Source organism: Seriola aureovittata, chromosome 4 (assembly GCF_021018895.1).
Source record: "Seriola aureovittata isolate HTS-2021-v1 ecotype China chromosome 4, ASM2101889v1, whole genome shotgun sequence".
Lineage (NCBI taxonomy): Eukaryota > Metazoa > Chordata > Actinopteri > Carangiformes > Carangidae > Seriola > Seriola aureovittata.
The window spans coordinates 23,891,443-23,907,116 of record NC_079367.1 but is presented as its reverse complement, the minus strand read 5'-3'; the positions used below and the strand labels follow the sequence as shown (position 1 = coordinate 23,907,116).

Sequence of the window (15,674 nt, the reverse complement as noted above, 5' to 3'; positions counted from 1 at the left end):
CACTACATTTTCAGGGGAAGATTGGAGGTTGCTATTGGAAAGTGATCAGACAGGCTGGGGCTAGCTGTTTAGCATGCTAACTACAGTAAAAGAAAAATGTGATAGAGACAAGAGTTAACGTTGGCGTTGTTTTCTATCTCTGGTGACAGCTCTTGGTGAGTAAAGAAATGAAGTTCGATCCTGAAGTTGCAACGTTTCTTCTAGACTGGTGAGTAAACAGCTGTTGATGCTAACGCTGGCTATGTGGCAATAGCAAAACTTACAAATATCACTTTTAATATCAGTATTTTAGAATTGTTATTGTGAGGATGGTAACATGCTAAAGTTTGCATGTAGCTCAAAGACTAAAAGAGGGTAGCATGGCAGTAAACTTGTCTTATAGAAAGAAAAAAAAAAAAGTTGAAATTCAGGGAAAATTAACCTGTGGAAAAGTTAAAAACATACATAATATGGGGCGTCAAGTGGTGCAGTGGGTTGAGCAGGTGCCCCATATGTAGAGGCTACAGTCCTCGCTGCAGTCGGCCCCGGTTCGAATCCCGCATTGGACGGCCCTTTACTGCATGTCATTCCCTCATTCCCCCTCTCTCTGCCTCCCCATTTCCTGTCTCTCTCTACTGTGCTATCCAATAAAGGCATAAAAAGCCCCAAAAATATACTTAAAAAAAAAAAAAAAACATATATAATATAAGAATAACCTGTCTGGTCATCAGATTTCATGTTGCCCCGTTGGACTCTGGCGACGTCACCACCTCCCCAGCTGTCAGCAGCTAGGTTGCAAGTAAAACGTCAGCAGCAATAAAAAAAGGAACAAATATTTTCCTTTAAGCACTAAGATTTTGCACCCATGCTAAAGGGTGGAAGAAATAACTAAAGTTGGTTGAATGATGTTGAAGCTTAAATTTATAGTGGATCCAATAATGATATGATTAATGGGGGGCAACCATGTTTACACAAGGTTGTGTCAGACAGCTTTTCAGCTGGCACATCCCATTACTCCTCTACACAGCCCTGCATCAGATAAGGGCCTGACAGTGACACAGTCCCCTCAGTAATTAGCAGCACAAGAAGAAGCCAAGGATCAATGTGTTTTCCATTGGAGGGATTCTGGCAAAGGAAGATCAATGAGGGAATCTGAGGGGCTGGGAATGCGGGAGTCGCATAAGGTTTTAGATGTAGTGCGAAAAAGAAAAATTAAGATGGAAATGCAAAGAGACGGGATGCAATGTGTATTTGCACTTGCTAAATTGATCTCTTGTTGCTGTTTTAATGTACATTCCCAGTTTGCACATTAAATAAGCATTACTGGTCCAGCAGCAGGGACTGGCACGTGCAACCAAAGGCACAAGACTGAAAGCACAGTTAGCTCTCAGTGACATTATCTATTTGAAATGTATGAGGAGGAAGCACTGGTTTTCAATTCATCGTCCAGGGCCACAGTATAATGGTTGCCTGTTGCATTGTAGCACTCCATGAATACAGAGTGCTGGATAAGTTTTTAGCTCAATAATTTAGACTGTAAATCTGCAAGGTTATCTTAAGTCTCTGTGAGCCCTGAGAGTCAGGAAGTGTGAGTGGTTCCATTCTGTCCCTGCCGATGTAATGATAAAACCACTGAGGCGTTTCATTACTGCCACGCCACTTGGCGCTTTAATGTCATTGACACTCCAACATCCCTTACAGTATCCGTCTCTCAGCATCTCAAATACGAATGCTCCCTCTGTCCTCTTGCTGTGTGGTGTTTGCTATTGGTCATGAGTAAATAAATGGGTTTTTCTGGGCTAGGCACTTCAAATTGATTTGCTTGCTCAAACAATTTGCTCTTGCTCAGCACTGGCTAAATGACTCTCCCGTCATTGATCCATTGACACGGCATGTCATCTCCGATTCACTTGATTTTCTTTTTTTCCTTTTCTTGAGCATTTCCCTAATGCTCGCCCACCCAATGGCCTTGGATGAACTTCATTGGAGTGTGTCTTTGTAGATTTTGAAACTTTTTTTTTTTTGTCTGTTCCCTGATTTTGTGTTCTTCAGGAAAAGAAAACTTTTAACTTTCATCCATTATTACTGTTATCAAAAGATGATGGCACCATTCTTTTAGTCAGCCAGACAGCAGTTCTCAAAAGAGAACAATATTCATTTCCCTGTCTCCGTAATACCAGTCTCCTTTCCATATCTCTGCTCTTCAAACCGCTGAGGATTATTTGACAGAATGGGGTAAATTAAAGTTTGAATTGTGAGTTTGTCTTATTTGTCTGAGTAATTTTGCACACTCCAATTTAAGGAAATGGAAAAGAATTAGCAGTAATTGTTAGTGAGTAATCATTTTGAAAAGGGAGATTTTATTCAACTTTACTTGGGTACTTACGCTGTTCTTTAGAACAGCCCTGTTCATAGTCCTGAACAGTTTGCCCTCTCTCCAAATCTATGACACGACATCTACAAACAAAAACCAATAAATTAACTGATAAGTCACTGCCGTCTGTTTCAGTAAGGATCAAGATTGAAGTATTCACAGGTCCTCATAAACCCTGTGAAAAAAGCAGAATAACTTAGGGAGTGGAGGACACTCATATATGTGTTAGACTATCCATAAGCTCCTGCAGTAAAACTGGTGATAAATGGCTTCCAGTCTGGACTGAGGCAAACTGCATCAGCAAGAGGAACTATCTTTGATCTGGATTTTTAAAAACTGCTCACAGCCAGCAGGACAAGACTGAGGATCCCCATTAGGGGCAGATTTCATCAGGCAATCACAGAAATGTTTCCAAGACAGGTGAAAGACTTGGAAGTGATTTACATACACATTCTCCTGTTTGAATTCAAAGTGAATATAAATTCAGAATACCAGTATTTATAATTGAAACCTGAATCCTGAATCTCAGTGTGTATCATTTCAGCAGCTGTAATTTTGGTTTATCCTACTGGATAATACACAGAAAAGACAGATCCAGAAGGTGCAAATGCAAGAATGTACAAGGTGTACGCCAAGGGGGGGCAAAAACGTTATTTATATATATATATATATATATATATATATATACACACACTCACACACATATAGAGGTATGGATAGCACACAGTTAAATATACAGTATATTACATATTACTACTTTGATAGACAAGACCATAAACCATATTTTTACAAAAATATTAATGGAAACTGTAAAGAAAACAATATAAGCTTTCTGTTTCTGTTGTTTCTAGCTTTGTAAGTAAACATAAATAAATGAATAAATAATGTGCAGAAATAAACAACTAAATACATAGATAAATGTGAAATAAATACATCTTGGTAATGAAAAATGCTATTTCTGTATTTTTTTAAATTAATTAATTAATTAATGCCCTTATTCATTTATTTATTTATTTTTCCTATGTCGTTTTTATCCTTCATATGTAAGAGAATACTCAACCTAAAGTGACTGTACTGGATTGGCTTCATAAATACAGTGAATTCTTATAATGAGTTGCATGCCGCTTTCATGCTCTTTTATTATTGCCTTATTTAGACAAACTGAAGCCTTTTGATCTGCAAGAAGACAATTTATGGATTACTTCAGGCATCCTTGTTACCGGGGTGCTGCTTAAATCAGTCATCAACTGAAACTTAACACTCATTAAAGATTGTCATTTAAATACTGTGTATGTTTACGAGAGCAAATCTTTTTCAACAAAAGACGATCAACTGACTTCATGAAATGATTGTCAAATTGACTTATGTTTTTCACTCACTGTATCAACTCTTCAAGATTCTGATGCTGCACTGATTGGTTGAGGGTAAATGTGGCACAGAAATCCATGGGTACAGCACCAAGAGTACAGCCGAGTGTGCCTTTTAGCTATACTTTAGCCAGAAAATCAGATATAATTATTATCAACTGTCCTTCAACTACCCACATGGGGTCAATTCTCTGACATCTTGTTCATTATGAGCTGCCCTGCTATGATTGTCTATCGAGAACAGCTGCTTTGATTGTGCTTCTTTCCCCCCACACATCAGTGCACTTAGCAGAAATTCACCAGGCGTTTCACTCTTCTTTCTTTTTTTTTTTCCCCTCTAGTATGACTGGACATCGTGGTGAATACTGAAGAGTGATAATGAATCCAGCACAGACATTGTAGAAATATTTTTGATTGTTTAGACTCAAGAGATTGACCGGATCACCTTGTCACCAGGTGGAGCTAAAATGCTGTGGATCGCAAGCGTAGGCTGTATTTACATTAAGCCAGAGAGCAGCACACCCAAGGAAACACATTTCCTTCAACCAAGGTCAACTTCCACTGTCATTAATTATCACTTTATTATCTTTACCAGCAGGCCTCGATAAAGCCGTGCCGTAGCTCAGATGATGTCTGTGAAAATGAGGAGCATCTCAACAGTGACTGAGAACTGGATCCATTTGAGAAAAAAAAAAAAAAAGAACCTATCTGATCTTAGACAGCTTTTGTCCTGTATTTCACCATCAGCTCTGGAAAGTGAGTATTAATGTCAACCCCACTTCAAAAGGATCCTTTGATGCTTATCATCAGCCTTGACTCATTGGTGGTGAGCTACTCCAGAGATATATTCCATGAAAGAAATATAACAAATCTAATAACTGGGCACTTTACCCCAAATGGAAAATAAGCAACAAGGACCATGTCAAGTTATTTTAAGCCTTTAGGATTTGGGATATATTTATTATTGCAAAGGTAAAATCTGTTTTTTTTAATCTTACCCTGAAGCTAAAACACACACGATGACATAATGATACGTCTGAAAATTAATGACAGTACAGCACAAAGGAAAACACTAACAGCAGCGTAAATGAACACGGTAGGGATAGCTTATCAATTAAATATTTATAGTGAAGCCTGCTTCTCCCTGTTGCCTGTGGAGGACTTGGATGGAGAGGAAAATAAATGCGTGTTTATATCTGTTCAGTGAGCACTTAAGGATTGTTGTGTCTGCCTGAGGGGAGAAGTTCAAATTCCGGAAGAATACAGTACATGAGAGGGATCTGAAGTGATTCCCCTCATCTCTTTTAATAAAAAATGAGCCAAACAGAAGGACGATGCCTCATAATCATGACCTCTATCGCCTCTTGACTGTTCAGCATTTCAATGCCACCTCAACCGCACAGACATGGTGCGATTAATAAGATGGCCTCAGCAAATGGTATGGTTATGTGACAGCATATGACATGAAATGAGATTTGATTTATTGTGTCACATGTAATACGATACATGATGTGAAAGCTGAATCGAAACGATTATACTTATATAGATTATAAGCATTTTATGTCTGAATTTTGAATTGGTCATGTAAATCATGTAAAAATATATATATATATATATATATATATAGGGTATATTAGGTTATTGTTTTAAATTAAAAAATTATTTGTTTACAACACAAAATGTCAAAGAAAAAAAAAATGTAAATGCCCATCGCAATTTCTTGGAGCCAAATGTGACATTTAATTGTTTGTTTTGTCTGACCAGTCGTTCAAAACCACATATCTAATTTACAATGACGTCAAACAAAGAAAGTAAAAGAGAGATACAAAGGACTGGTGATGGAAATGAATAATGGATTGTTGTGGATTAACTGTTTCAACTCAAAAAATCAAAAAATCAAAAAAAGGATCTTATTGAATGGCAGACAGTAAAGGTATTCAATCATTACTAAATGACTGCTTAATATCATTAATCCTGGTGTACAGTATAATTGATTGTATGTACAGCTGAAGTGTTAGATTCCCTGTGTGTTACCGGGATTACTCACCCATGAAGTTGAGGTAGCCTTCTCCACCCAGGCCATGAGTGATGAGACGAATCATCTTATGCAGCTGTATGCCGCGGTCAACGACGGGTGTCATGGGAACTATGGAGCTCATGTTGGTGTACATCTCCTTGTCCATCAACCAGAAGGCCAGGGTCTTATCCCCAACCAGAGCCTGGAAAGGTGTGATAGGCTTTATGATTCACACTGGTCTGATGCAGACTCTATTGACTCTGCAAAGTATAGGATCATGTAGAGAACAGCCTACCTGATCATGGCTTTCTGCATAGGCTATGCATTTCTCTCCATAGCGCCTGTTGGTCAGCGTGTAGACAATATTGCCCATGCTCCAGTCCTCATCCTTTAACTCCTTCAGGATCTACACAGTGACAGAGAGGGGTTATTGAAAAAGGGAATGATAGATGTGTAGCTGAGAGATCCAGTCGGGCTCTGACTGATGTCTGAAGCTCTGTATTTCAGTTCTGGCAGTCTTTCTACCTTTTTTAAGTTTTCTCTGGGTTACACTTCTTTCTCAGATCAATCTCTGTTTTGACATCTCTATATCCGCACGGTGAGTTATGTCTACCTTTGAATGGCGGTAATGGAGTTTTTAATAACTTCACTACAGCCCATGGGTAGTAAGGCATCAGCTCTCCCCACCTGAGATGGGCAAGGTCAGAGCCTCTCATCCAAACGGAGGGATTCAACAATAAATCCAACCGTGGAATCGGTGCCCTGTCGCTGGCCTGCCCACATGCGCACTTCCTGCCAAAAGAGTCATTTTCAGGGGTCAGAAGGAAACGGTGGGCTACCACAACATGCACTTTGAACACATGTGCCCTGCACTAACACTGTGCCCTAATCACTCTTAGTTACACAAGCAAATAGTAGCACAGGGCAGAGTAAAGATAACCACATGTACTGCAGCAGGCATAAAGCTGATTTATTGAACAAGAGAGATGCTAGAAAGCCACAGTATCAGTATCATTCCTACATGTAAAAAAAACTGAGTTTATGCCCTCCAAGAACCCTTGGTGATAGACATGCGGTCTGTGTGATTGGTGGGGGAGTTGGCAAGTCCAACTCAGTGACAGGCTGAAGTCTGCTCGGTGGAATTGGTCATGACAGCTGATTGACATGTCAGGAAACCTTTATATTACTCTACAGAGCCATAATCCTCTGAGTAAAGAGAGTAAATTGTGCCGATCAATATGTCTGAGATGAACCGGCTGGTCCACCTAAATAGAGGCTTTCCCGCTCTATATATCACCATCTGTTCACATTCACTCTTCTTCACCTCAGCCTTGTGTGGCCATATTAGTCAGTGCCAGTGGCACCAGAAAACCTCATTGAGGCGCATGAGGCATCATCTACATGTAGGACAAATTCTCAGACCTTTTAACTCCCTGTGAGCTCAGTGTGCCGCCTCAGATCCTCAACACAAGCCTTGCTTATCCATCCTTCTGTTTAACATCAAACCAGATCAGGCCTCTGATGCTTAGGAGCTTACAAAACCGTGGAGAAAAACTGGTCCGACCTCTTAAATCACCTTTTAAGTCACAATTCAACAAGCAGGCTTTTATATCATTTTTATCAACCTCAGACACCAGGTCAAATCTAATGTCTACATTCTGTTCTATGTCAATGGATTTTAATGTTAAAATACATTTCTGTTTATAAAAGAAAAAGCTGGTTAGTTTATGTAGTTTGTTCGCATGTGTTTTTGACAAACTACCTGTTCCTTACTACATGTTCCTTTTTAACTTTTTTCGTGAATATTTAATATTATAGAGATAAACTTAAAGATTTGAAGCCATGTTTTCAGGATCATAGAAAATGAAAAAAATGAAAAATAAATGTTAATATATGGTAAAAAATTTAAGCAAAAGCGAAAAATGAATCTTAAAGACATGTAGCAAAACGTCTACATCTAATTTATATTAGGCCACTGCATGGGATGGCCGTGGCTCAGGAGGTAGATCAGGTTGTCCACTAATCAGAAGGTCAGTGGTTTGATTCCTGACTCCTGAAATCTGCATGTCTAAGTGTCCTTGGGCAAGATACTGAACCCAAAATTGCCCCATATGTAACATCAGTGTGGTAGTGTATGTGTATAGTAGAAAAATGTTATATGTGTGGGGAAAAAAAGCTCTGTATGAATGTGTGTGTGTGTGTGTGTGTGTGTGGGTGTGTGTGTGTGTGTGTGTGTGTGTGAGTGTTGTTGTTGGTGATGAAAAAGTAAGACCATAAATCCTGTGTAAACCTATGGAATATGAGTAAAGGTTGGAAAATTGATTGGAAGATTCTGAAAGAAAAACATCATGTTCATATTGCAACATACACATAACCACAAGTGTGAAAAATATTAACACTATGAAGAGTTAAATTTCCAAATAATCATTGCAGATGAGTCATAGCTACCAGGTCTCTATTCTCAACACATGGAAAATATCTTGTTAAGGCAGACAGGGTAAGTAGGACCCTGGACAATATTACAATACAGTAGTTAATAAATGGATAAACTCAACAGTAATATAAAATTAAAAGATTTGCATTGCAACACCAGCTAAAAATAAATACATCATCAAAATGCTTATTTCTTTTTTCCCCACCAGCTGCAATATGAAAGCTAAACAACTGAATCTGAAGAATATACCCCAGGGATCATCACAGCCGCCTCCACATCCACGTACAATCAGACACTTTACACTTCCTTATGAATCATTACAATTCAATTCAAGCGCAAAACTGGTCTGGGAGCAATTAATCTGGGAGTGGGACTGTCGGAGCGGAGACAGGAGTGACTGGGTTGACGACTTCTCTACCACCAGCTCACCCACATCAGCCCCGACCAGCCGAGCTTCCTGGCATCACTGACACTCCACTTCATCAATGATAATGAGCACGGCACAAATCTTACTTTACAAGCCCGCTGTCAGGCGCCAACCAGAGTGCCCAGATTAATTAGGCAGAGCGAGAATAAAAAAAAATAAAAAAAATCTATCCATGCAGGATGAGGTCATCTCACTGCCACGGACATGCTGCGACTGATTCAAGAGCCTCTCTGCTACCATCTCATGGTGCTGGGAAGGACTTGGAGGCAGAGATGCGTTTAGTGTAAAGCTTGTTTTTTTTTTACATTTGGTGGCTGCCCCGAGCATCCTGCCTCTCCAGCAAACACATGTACTGCAACTTTGTTTGAGTTTGCGTTGCCATGGGGATATCCTCTCTTCACACATACAGTGCCGCCCCCAGAGGTGAGCTGGGAATGAAGGTGTGCAGCGCTCAATCCCGTGGATCAACCTAATGCCTCCCTGTCTTTATTTTTTCACAGTTTTAGAAATTAATGAACTTTCTGCCCACACAAATGTGTCTGCCAGAAGCTTTGCTCAGCTGAAATGCACTCCTCCTCAGCCCACCTCGCTGAAGAAACGCGCACCGTCTCCATCCTGCGCCGCCAGTTAACACCATACAAGGGAGGCCTCACAGTGCAATTAGCTAATAAAACAGAGCAGGATAAAGCTGAAATGCTTCATCGAGCTGAGAGCGACGCTTGGCGCGGGGGGTCACAGAGAGTGGGCGCCCTTTAAAGGCTGTGATGAAGCCACAGACATGTTAACATAAACAAGCCGGAGCCCACCATTGCTTGGCGGCAGCCTGAATTCTTATTAAGTCATGTTAATTGAAAGAGTTTCCAGTATGATGGACAGAGCAAAGTGTGAGCACCAGAAATGGATTTTCCCCCTGAAACTAACAAGGAGAGAGCTGTGCAGACTGATATTTTCATTCAATTAAACGACGGGAAGAGAAACAAAAATCGGGACAATTGACTCAGAGGTCATTCAAGTTGAAGAGCTGAGAGAGGCAGAGGGATGCTGGAGAATTCTCTGCATTGCCTTCTCTTATTCAAGCTGTGACCAGCGAGCCCTCTACCTCCTCCGCCTCTAATTGTTTCAATTACATCTCAATCTATTGTAGCTGGAGGGAAGGGTGCTTGTTAAATTAGAGGGCTTTTGTAATATTATCCATTAGGAGTGACAGCATTTTATGGTCATAATCAGATCGAATCATCCAAACTTGTGCTGTGCGCCTTATCTGGTCCTCTCATTAGGATATCTTAATTTTTCACAGCCTGTTGGTCCTAACAGCCTTCTGCAGCCAGTAAATGAGTCATATCAATCAGTCATGCTGAGGACGAAACACAGCATGAGGCCCCGCTCGAGGAACCAAGAGAGATTCATTCGGGCACACATGTGAATCTATAAATAAGCTCACAGCTCTGTTGCTCTGTCTCTTTGTCTGTCTTTCCCTCTGTTTCTTCCTGCCCGTCTCTGTGTCTGTCTGTCCATCTTTCTGAACGCCTGCCCTCCCCGCTCCATGTCTCCTTCTCTGCAACACACACCTCACTGGAGGCTCCCCTTCAGTCCATTCAAATCCCTCCCTAATTGACACTCTGTGAGAAGAGGCAAGGCGAGCCCTGAGTGCACTTCACTGGCTATACCAAGGCATGTTCATATGAATGCTTCCCTGCACAGAAATACATGAATTTCACCGCTCGCTTGCTCCCCTCCATCTTCACGATTCACGTGGCGTTGACTCTCATCGGGGAAGCAACAAATTTAATTGAAATATAATGCAACCAGAAGAAGGATCTAAATGAATATTGCATCGCAAGCAATATTGTTTGAAAAGTAAAAGCAGCAGCAACCTCTCCTGAGGCATCCCGAGGATAATCCTGTGAAAACTCTGGTTACCGTGGAGGAGGCTGCGTCTCAGCGGTACAGCACTGCCTGCCGCACAGCTAGTGCAAGCATCACCGAGGAAGGTCAAGTCTGGGACTACCCCCCCCTCCCATCCTCTCCCTCCCTCCCTCTGCCCCTCTGTTCTCCTCCCTCCATCTCCGCTACTGAGTAAAACCCACCGCTGCGAGAGACAGACTTGATTAACGATGCATAGACTTCCCCCATCGAGAAACACAAGAAACTGTAGTGCAAGAGGATGCATGCGGCGCTGAGGTCACACACTTCGCTTTGCTTTTTCACCAAAATATGAGCAAATATAACTTCCAGTGTGGGCTCGTAGATAAAAAAGACACAGCTTTACATGAATCTTACAACGGATAACCTATTTAGGCATTCTGCAAACAGCATTTTTTTGTCAAATATCAAAGAAGAGCAGCTCTCTGCTTCTCTAAACATGCGCACATGCACGCACACACACACACACACACACACACACACACAAACAGGACACAAAACAATCCACATCCACCAGCCAACCCAAACAGACAGAAACATCCCCAGGGATAACCTGCTGCCGCTCTGTTTCCCTACAAATGTACTTTCTAAAGTAATATTTGCTGATTTCATAAAAACACTTTGGCATACCGACGACGAATGGGTGGCATTTTTATTAATACAGACTTTGAAGAAAACACCAACGGGGCCAAGAAAATAAATTATGAGTTATGTACTGATCCCAAGTACTGTAAATTTATCCAAGTTCTCCAGAAGAGGCAAACATTGCTCCAAAACAAGGCTGGGAGAAAACCCATGAGCGGCTGGATGTCGGTACCATCAAAACAGAAAAGGCAAGAAAGAGAAACTTTCAGTTGAAGAAATATATAATAATCTTTATTTATTTCTGGATGGATGGATGGGTATGCTTGCACTATCCCTGTGCTACTTGGCTTCAGTTATGGACTTTCATACCTGATGGCTGCACAGTTATGAACAATGTTTTCCCATTGTGGGCCATTAAGTACTTTCACAGTGGCAGTTTGGGCTGAAGTGCCGAGCTAAAGGGTGCTTCAGCAGTTGTTGTGGAAGGACGGAGAATATTTGGCGCCCAGAATTTCTCATCCAGTCTGAAGCAGCGCCGGGTGGTAACACCTCACTCAATAGTGTTATCATCTCTGCCAGTAATGATTAGTGATAGAAAGCTCTATTTAAGAAGCGATATTAAATATTTAAGTTGTTTTTGTCACTGTTTCTGTTATCATAAATACTGTATCAGACTGAGGTTGAATGATCTGAAAATTAGGTGCCATCACTGTCACCATGTTCATTTTCTCATAATTGTCAGCCCACCTGATGACTGATTTTATGTGCTAAATCTAGTGTTAAAACTCTCATTCAGAGCTCCATAGACTTTTATGTAAAAACTAACTACCAGTGGAAATCATAATGTGAAAGTTAAAAGGGAAAATAATTTTTTTTTTTTATTGTAAATTACAAAACTACAGCCTCCCTAATTAAGGCATTTCAGGTCCACCATGTCTGTCCAAGTAAAATATTGGTAAATTATCTATGAGAATCAAATACAAAAAGCAGAGGGATGGGAGTCATCTACCACTGTGGAGGCTGCTCGCTATCTTTCCTTCAGTAGGTGTTTCTCTGTTTCTGTGTTGGAGTGTGTACACATTAGTAACATTTTGTCTGGGAGAGAGCAGAGCAAAGAGCTGCACACGTTGCTGTACAGCATGACTGATGCTAACCTTCGCCAAACAAGGAAAAAACTCAAAAACTCTGACAGAAGGCGAGAAAACCGCTCTGGCCAACAGAACCTTTACTCACAAGACTTCTCTCTTCCACAGAGCAGTACAATCCAAACAACTTTCAAATGACACTGCGGTTCATTTCTTAGATAATGTTCACTCTACTACTACTACCACTACTACTACTACTACTGCTACAGTACTATAGTTAAAAAAATATATTTATGATGGGAAATGTGAAGTTTAGAGTCACAATATATAAAAAAAAAAAAAACACAAAAATAAAAATGACATTGTAACATTCATTTAAGCCTGAAAAAGCATAAGAAATACGGTGAAGTGAATCATGGCTCAATAAATATCCAGATTTCATTTCATGCTTTTTGCCATTTAATGAAATTTATTCCTGCAAAATTCCTTCAATTCAGTTTAAAACATATATTTTTGATGTTTCGGTATTACCCATTATCCTTAAAAACAATTGACCATTTTCCTTTTTCATTCATTGTGGGTGAAATCATTCTCTGTATATCCCCTGACAATGAGGTGAGGATGACATGAGGATGAGCATTTATTGTTGGTTGTTGTGTTTCTAATTTTCAGCTATTCAGATTGTCTCGACTGGTTTGGTAAAAAATCAACAGAGCATTGAATTCAAAACGAAAAATAACGTTTGCTTTGACATCATTTAAAGCTACCCCAAGGACAGACATTTCAGACTGAATAATGAATCAAAGTGAAATGTAAAGGTGGCTGTGAGCCTATTCAAACACTCCACTCAAGGAAAAAACATCACAAAAGAATGTTCAGCCTGGATCAGTGACTAGATGACCTTCATGTTAACATTATTAAAGCTTGTCTTTCAAATGAAAACATACATCCATGTAAAGGACTCGGAATTATTACTGATTTAAGAAAAAGGTCATTATGAATGAATAAGTCAAATGCTTCTAATTTCAATAAGAATTATGTCTCTTCCATCATTTATTCATAACTTTATGTTCGAAGGGGGATAAATTATGACCTTCCCATTCGCACAGCAGGTAGGATTAAGTCAGAAAAAAAGAAAAATAAATTAGCACTCCTTTAGAAAAAGCACAAAGACCTTCTTCAGTTTGATTAAAAAAAAAGAAGAAAAAAAAACCTTGCAGCTCAGAGTGAAAACAAACGACTCAAGTGCAAAGTCTCTTCACACATGGAGAGACTTCATGCCATTTTCTCCATAGCAGCCAGAGAAATCCAGACAATTCATGTGCACTATGATTGTAGGAATACAGTCATTGTTATCTGTTTCACGGAAATAGAATTCTTTGAGTACTGATTTATCATTTTACGTGGTCCTTATATTCAGAAGTCTGTTTGGCATTTAACCGCTTGCAGCCGTAATAAAAAATCTTTATGTTGTTTCATTTTTTATGTAAAGCATTTTAAAACTGCATTTTAAGTATGAAAAGGTGCAATGAAATTGAGGATTCCTATTACAGAACAGGAGCAGCAGTGTAAAAGCAGTGCTTTATTTTATAGTATAGTGTCGGTATTACTAAAAGTATGAGCCCATGTTCTTTACAATTAAGGTAAGAAAAAAAAAAAGAACATTTTTACAAGATTACAAGCAGTAAGTAAGCAAGTTTGTTGCCTATACAATAAGTGTCCAAAAAAGTGTATAAAGCAATATAAATACCTCATAATGTAATTCAATCTAATACAAAAACAATATCGAGTTGCAGTAAATAAATGCCTCCATGACATAATCTATAAAAACTGAACATTATTGCCTTCATCCCAGGACTATTCTATTCTATTAGTATGATACACAGAGTATAAAGAAGACATTTTCTAAGGATATATAAGCATTTATAGTGTATTCCTGCATTTCTGAATCAGTAACAATGGTGCTATTTCTCCCTGTACATGTTGCATCATGTTTCTAGGTGTATCAAGGCTCCATGACCATTCAAGTTACACCAGAGCACCAGAGTGTGCAGGCATCTCCAGGAAAATATAGGGCAAGATTCTCATGTCACTATACTGCTAAACAAGTTTTACACTTGAAAGCTTCTGGAAAGGCTCAAAAGCTTAGCAACAAGCTCAGCTGTAATGTACCACGAGAGTGCTTAATGCCTCCTAACATGCCCTGTCACTCCCTTTGTCTTTCATCCCTGTTTTGAAAACAAACGCTTTCACTTTTCTCTCTATTTGTGGCTGTTACGGATGTTTCTGTGAGAGCTCAGGCCCACAGTGTCTGTAAAAGTTGCTGGGGAGAAGTAGAAGAAAAAAAAACAAAAAAACAGACAGGGCATAAAAAAAGAGAGGGAGATTAAAAAGAAGTGAATCATCTTACCTGAATCCACTTGTCAGGAATGGCCATAGCCAGTCGGTAATCAAAACCAAGTCCTCCCTCCTCCACTGCTCTGCAGAGAGCAGGCATCCCTGACACATCCTGCGGAGAAGTCACACTATTTCATATCACATTTTCTCTTGGTGTGCACAGGTTTCTTTCCCAGAAGTCAGCCAAGATCACATCAATGCCACTCCACAGCGCACATATTAAGGGGCAAAAATCCTATACCACAGGCCAAAAAAGAGTGACATCCCATTTCCTTTTGCATTACTTCTTAATTAAACAAATGAATACGTAAGTAAGCTATGCCTAACTAATAAGTGTTTTTAATTAATAATAGCTGTGGGCAGTGTCATTGCAATGTGAGCGGATGCTGACGGTGTGAGTGGTGCTGTGTTTTTTTACCTCTGCAACAGTGATGCAGTCAGGATAAAGGGTATGAAGAATGTGATTGGCAAGCATCAGGTAAACCAAAGAGTCTTCGTCCACCTGAAGGCCAAAGTACTCGCTGTAGTCCCCTGAGAAGGTTGCGCCTGAGGAGTAAACACCCACACAGTCAACACTCGTCATATTTTTCTACCCAAACTTCTAAAATCCTTCACTCCTCAGTTTTTTGTTTTTTTTTAAGCAATGCTACTGTTTCAGTCCATATATTCCTGGACAGACCTTCATATAAAAGACATAAATGTAATTTTATATGGCTCATTTTTAGGCTGATTTGGGTTAGAAACTAGTACAGAGACACATCTATTAACACCTACCAGTACTTAAGATACCAAAAGATTCATAATATCATAATAATATATCAAAAAAATAACATTTTAAAACTGTCTTTTGTTTTTGTGTAATTACATTCAAAGTTTGGGACATTTTCCATCTGTCTCACCACAATTAACTGGCTCTCCTCATTGAATAATTGATCAAATATCCAATCAGGCCCCGTTGTGTTATGTTAAATCGCACACTTCACTCAGAAAAAAAGACCTCATTTGAAATACTGTAGAGGAACAGGTTAGGCTCCATTATAGTGACTGTGCTGCTTGGGAAGAGCTCAGTTTCAACTCATGCCATAA

The 15,674-nt window shown here is 39.7% G+C and overlaps 1 protein-coding gene across 1 annotated transcript in view; it reads right to left on the bottom strand.

Annotated features, from left to right (window-relative positions):
• gbe1b (glucan (1,4-alpha-), branching enzyme 1b) overlaps window positions 1-15,674 on the bottom strand; it is a 91,254-nt gene that overhangs the window by 39,493 nt on the left and 36,087 nt on the right. The window contains exons 9-12 of the mRNA XM_056374372.1: window positions 15,007-15,134; window positions 14,602-14,700; window positions 6,033-6,143; window positions 5,768-5,939 (exon numbers count right to left, since the gene is read on the bottom strand). Coding sequence (XP_056230347.1) covers window positions 5,768-5,939; window positions 6,033-6,143; window positions 14,602-14,700; window positions 15,007-15,134 — 510 coding nt within the window. The remainder of the gene's footprint in view (window positions 1-5,767; window positions 5,940-6,032; window positions 6,144-14,601; window positions 14,701-15,006; window positions 15,135-15,674) is intronic.